Genomic DNA, 4883 nt, shown 5'->3' with positions numbered 1-4883 from the left:
TTGATGCAGTGTGTATAAATAAAACCGACACATTTCTAACTGTAGGATCATAAATAAGTACCAATACAACTGTTTCCTAGAGACTTGAGAACAGGATATCTGTACCCTCCGACACATTTCTAACTGTAGGATCATAAATAAGTACTTATACAACTGTTTCCTAGAGACTTGAGAACAGGATATCTGTACCCTCAAACACATCACAGTTCTAGTTGTAGAACAATAAGCGTATAATTGAACAAATGTTTCCTTGTACAAATATGGGTACAAGTTATCAGTACTCTTAACAGAAACTGCACATATACTCACCTTCGTCAATATAACAGTAAAACAAGTTCTTGAACATTTGTTTCCCAATGACATATGCTAAGACTACTGTATGTTTGTATTTTTTAACAGCGTTTCTAAACACTACTTGCCCACTGTTTATCATATTTTTTTATGGTAATGTCCAGCCAGTTGTTTCATGTGTATTTCATACGTATAATTTAATTAAATCCCTATTTCCTGATATATATATATTTTATAAACGTTTTTGATCAAGTTGCTATGAGACTGTTTGGTGAGGTTATTCACTTTAAGATTCAAAATGAAATGTATTACTATAATAATAATAAGAAGAATAGCTGGGTGGTTAAAAAATAGTGGAATAATAGTCATTATAAAAGTTGTGTTCTGGAGCTGCATTGTGTCAACAAGGAAGAGTTTTTATAAAAATTCAACAGTCTTACTCACTAAGCTAAGATGTCTAACCATATCGGTTAATTACCAACTTGTTTCTACATCTTTCACAACTGGTAGAGATAACATATTGAGTTATAAGATTGAGTCATTTTAATGTTTTGTTGCTAAAACGTTCGGTGTTAAGAACTGACGAAGAAATTAGGTAAAAATCACTCATTTTCTATGTAAAATACACAGCAGTCATTAGTGGGATTAATTGCAATATTCACGGTTATTTTTGTCTACATTTTTGAGCATGATTCATATGTCATTATGGACTCTGTAAAACACATGCAATTTGGTAGAAAAATAGTATTATTAAATAGCCAGTTAGTCGACAGACATATTGTGAATTTCGCGCAAAGCTACACGAGGGCTATCTGCGCTAGCTGTACCTAATTTAGAAGTGTAAAACTAGAGTGAAGGCAACTAGTCATCACCACCCACCGCCAACTCTTGGGCTACTCTTTTACCAATGAATAGTGGGATTGACCGTCACATTATAATGCCCCCACAGCTGAAAGGGTGAGCATGTTTGGTGGAACGTGGATTTGAACCCGCGACCCGCAGATTGTGAGTCGAGCGCCCTAACCACCTGGCCATGCCGAGCAGCCAGTTAGTAATACTATGTTTAAAGGCTTATACTTTATAACACTTCAACTTAAGGGGCCAAGTTATTATGAAGTAAATACACAGAAAACAAGCGAAAAATTTCACATATCTTACCGAGGTTGGTGGTGACAGCTGTAAATGTGACATCTGTGCTGTAAGGTGAGGCATTATAGCACCATAGTGTAAGGTGTTAGGGTCTAACGATGGCTGGATCACCTACAAAATAATAAAAAATATCGTAGTAGTTTCATAGCTGAGCCCTGGTTCGTTGATCTACTGGTTTCCTCTATGTTTCCTTTCCTTTGCAAATTACATTGTGATAAAAGATATTTAAGGTAAAAAAAATTAATTAAAAAATACCTACAAAACGAAACAGGCTTGGTTCATAATGTTTATATATATACTATATGTCTAGATTTACTCATTCGAGGAAATAAAGGCCTTTTTTTTCAATTTTTTTTACAATGTAGGGTCAGAAATGTGTTCTTTCCACACTGTCTTTCGAGTACCTATTTCTACTAATTTGTAAAGTCAAGTTTGAATATGGATAGCTCCTAAAATAGTTTAAAATACTCAAAAATAACTATAAAAGTTTTTCTTTGTTTTTTGATTTACAAAACAGAAGAAAAAAGTACCAAAGAAACTGAGAAAAAAAAACCCATAAAAATGAGAAAAAAAAGTTCTGTTGCTATATACATTACTAAATGTAATTAAGAAGACTGACAAATTTACATGTTAATAATCAATATACGGAAATCAGTCTAAATAATTCAAGTTCAAACTATCCACCTTTATATATTTTGTCATTGAACACTAACCTGTGAATAGCCCACAGGAGACTGAACTACGTACTGTGGTTGATGCATCCATGTTGTTCCAGCTTGTAACGGGTAATTTGACATATGCGTTGAGTAGGTTCGTGGATAATTACCCAAGGGGGTCATTAACTGAGCTGCTATTCTGTGAGGGAAAGACAGAACAATATGACAAGTACTGTAAATTCTTTTTATTTGTTTGTAATTAAGCACAAAGCTACACAATAGGCTATCTGTGCACTGCCCATCACGGGTATCGAAAGAAGGTGCTGAGAAGATGTGACCAATTGCTGAACTAAAGATTAAAATACAGCTTTAACAATTACAAGACGAGCATTACAATATAAAACAGACTTGGCCTATCCAACAATATATTTGTAGCATACATATAGAATATATTATTCTCAACATTGTCTGATATCACAGAAAAATTATTAATAAGTACTTTTTTTTTTCTACTTTTAATCAATTACTTTAATTTTTTTATTAAGTAAATACCAACAGAAAAACCTTTCTAAGTTAAACATACAATAGTAATCGAAAGCATAAAAAGTTTTTGAAATATTATCATATAATTTTTTTTCCTTCTTTTTAGTTATAAACTTCTATACTTTATCATATAACATTTTGACATCACTCAACCCCCTTTATATATATACACATCACTCATTCAGTTACACCACCATTCCCAGTTGACCCCTGAAGAAGAAAGTGCTTGGGTTGTAGAGTTGCTATAGTTTTATATTAAGACTTCTCGAACCTACGTGTTATTCTTACATCAAGAATATAACATTTTGTGAGTATTAATAAACAGTTTAACATCAACCGTTATACTTTTTTTTAACATAGTTTTTTAGAAATACATACTTTCTTATATGATGTATCTAACAATGTATTCATAATCATTAATTAAAGTTTTAAATTATTTTACCACTTACAAGGAAACTAAAATTATTCCAAAATAGCTGAATCAATAGCTCTTTTTATAGATTGAATTATTTTTCGTGTTACCTAGGTTACTACAAAATATTTTAAGAGAATACCTTTTCAGAAAAAATGCCACACCTGCATTATAAATATTATTTTAAAAGAATTTGGTTAAGAAACAAAAACAAATCAATGAACCTAAAACATTTTCAGGAAACCTTTGTTTACGAGTTTAATTCAACTGAAATGGAAATATGCTAATTTACACATTATTTCATGTTTGCACAAGTCTTCCAATCATTAGTAGTTCTTGAAAATTTCTCGTATTCTGTGCCTGAATTACCTTAACAAATATATTACATTTAACGGAGATTATAGTTAATACAGAAAATAAATTGTTTCCTTTCAATTATGTTTTGAAAATTAAAAATGGCAAACTGTACAAAATGTTTTAGTATACAAAACGGATTACAGAACATTAAAAAAAACAGTTTATTTATATACATTATTTAAAATATGATAATTTTCAAAAACACAAAAATGATTTGTAAGAGAGCATAACTATTTAAATGCGACATAACACCTCAATTTACACTTAGAAAGAAAAAAACCATTAGAATAATTACCCATTTTGTGGTATTCCAGGTTGATCATAAGTTAGTGGAATTCCCTACAAGTAAAGATCAGATCACATTACTGAAAGTTTCCACAAGTAACATCCACTGGTATTACAATGCAACAAACTCACAATTAAGAATTTACCCATTTGGAGAAAGAAAGCTGACTGTGAATAACTGTAGGAAGTTTTACTGATACACTCTTACCACACAGTATATATTTTGTCAGAGTTCTCACTGATACAACAGAAACTTAGTTCATTCTTTTAGAAAGATCAAACTATACTTAAACATATAATGATCTAAGATTACTACCCAATTTTAGCTTAGAAATAACACTGTACTTCAAAATTGGTGGGTTTAACTGGCAATACAAGTTATATGTAAACTTTTACCTGATGACTGGGAATGACGAAAAAGTATTAAAAAAATGGACATTAAAATAAATATATTTATAAATAGTTCAAGCTTGTGTTAGTGGTAATGAACTAGATTTCCTACAACCTAGCTAACTTGTATTAATATAACTTTTAATAGAAACAAATAAGAACTATGTACAGAAATGGCCGAAACCAGACACATACACCACTTGAGAACAGGATATCTGTACCCTCTAGGAAACAGTTGTATAAATACTTATTTATGATCCTACAGTTAGAAATTTGTCAGAGGGTACAGATATCCTGTTCTCAAGTCTCTAGGAAACAGTTGTACAAGTACTTGTGTATGATCTCACAGTTAGAAATGTGTCAGAGGGTACAGATATCCTGTTCTCAGGTCTCTAGGAAACAGTTGTATTGGTACTTATTTATGATCCTACAGTTAGAAATGTGTCGGAGGGTACAGATATCCTGTTCTCAAGTCTCTAGGAAACAGTTGTATAAATACTTATTTATGATCCTACAGTTAGAAATGTGTCAGAGGGTACAGATATCCTGTACTCAAGTCTCTAGGAAACAGTTGTATAAGCTCTTATTTATGATCCTACAGTTAGAAATGTGTCGGAGGGTACAGATATCCTGTTCTCAAGTCTCTAGGAAACAGTTGTATAAGCTCTTATTTATGATCCTACAGTTAGAAATGTGTCGGAGGGTATATATATCCTGTATTCAAGTCTCCAGGAAACAGTTGTATAAGCACTTATTTATGATCCTACAGTTAGAAATGTGTCGGAGGGTATATATATCCT

At 31.7% G+C, this 4883-nt stretch overlaps 1 protein-coding gene across 1 annotated transcript in view; it reads right to left on the bottom strand.

The window, feature by feature from the left end:
• The window catches only part of LOC106470480 (RNA-binding motif, single-stranded-interacting protein 3-like), a 29634-nt gene that overhangs the window by 10788 nt on the left and 13963 nt on the right, over window positions 1-4883 (bottom strand). Inside the window, exons 8-10 of the mRNA XM_022399090.1 lie at window positions 3704-3749; window positions 2154-2295; window positions 1450-1551 (exon numbers count right to left, since the gene is read on the bottom strand). Of these exons, the coding sequence (XP_022254798.1) occupies window positions 1450-1551; window positions 2154-2295; window positions 3704-3749 (290 nt within the window). The remainder of the gene's footprint in view (window positions 1-1449; window positions 1552-2153; window positions 2296-3703; window positions 3750-4883) is intronic.

This window comes from Limulus polyphemus, unplaced genomic scaffold, assembly GCF_000517525.1.
Source record: "Limulus polyphemus unplaced genomic scaffold, Limulus_polyphemus-2.1.2 Scaffold4030, whole genome shotgun sequence".
NCBI lineage: Eukaryota > Metazoa > Arthropoda > Merostomata > Xiphosura > Limulidae > Limulus > Limulus polyphemus.
The sequence above is the reverse complement of the archived record's forward strand: the minus strand, read 5'-3'. Positions and strand labels throughout refer to the sequence as shown.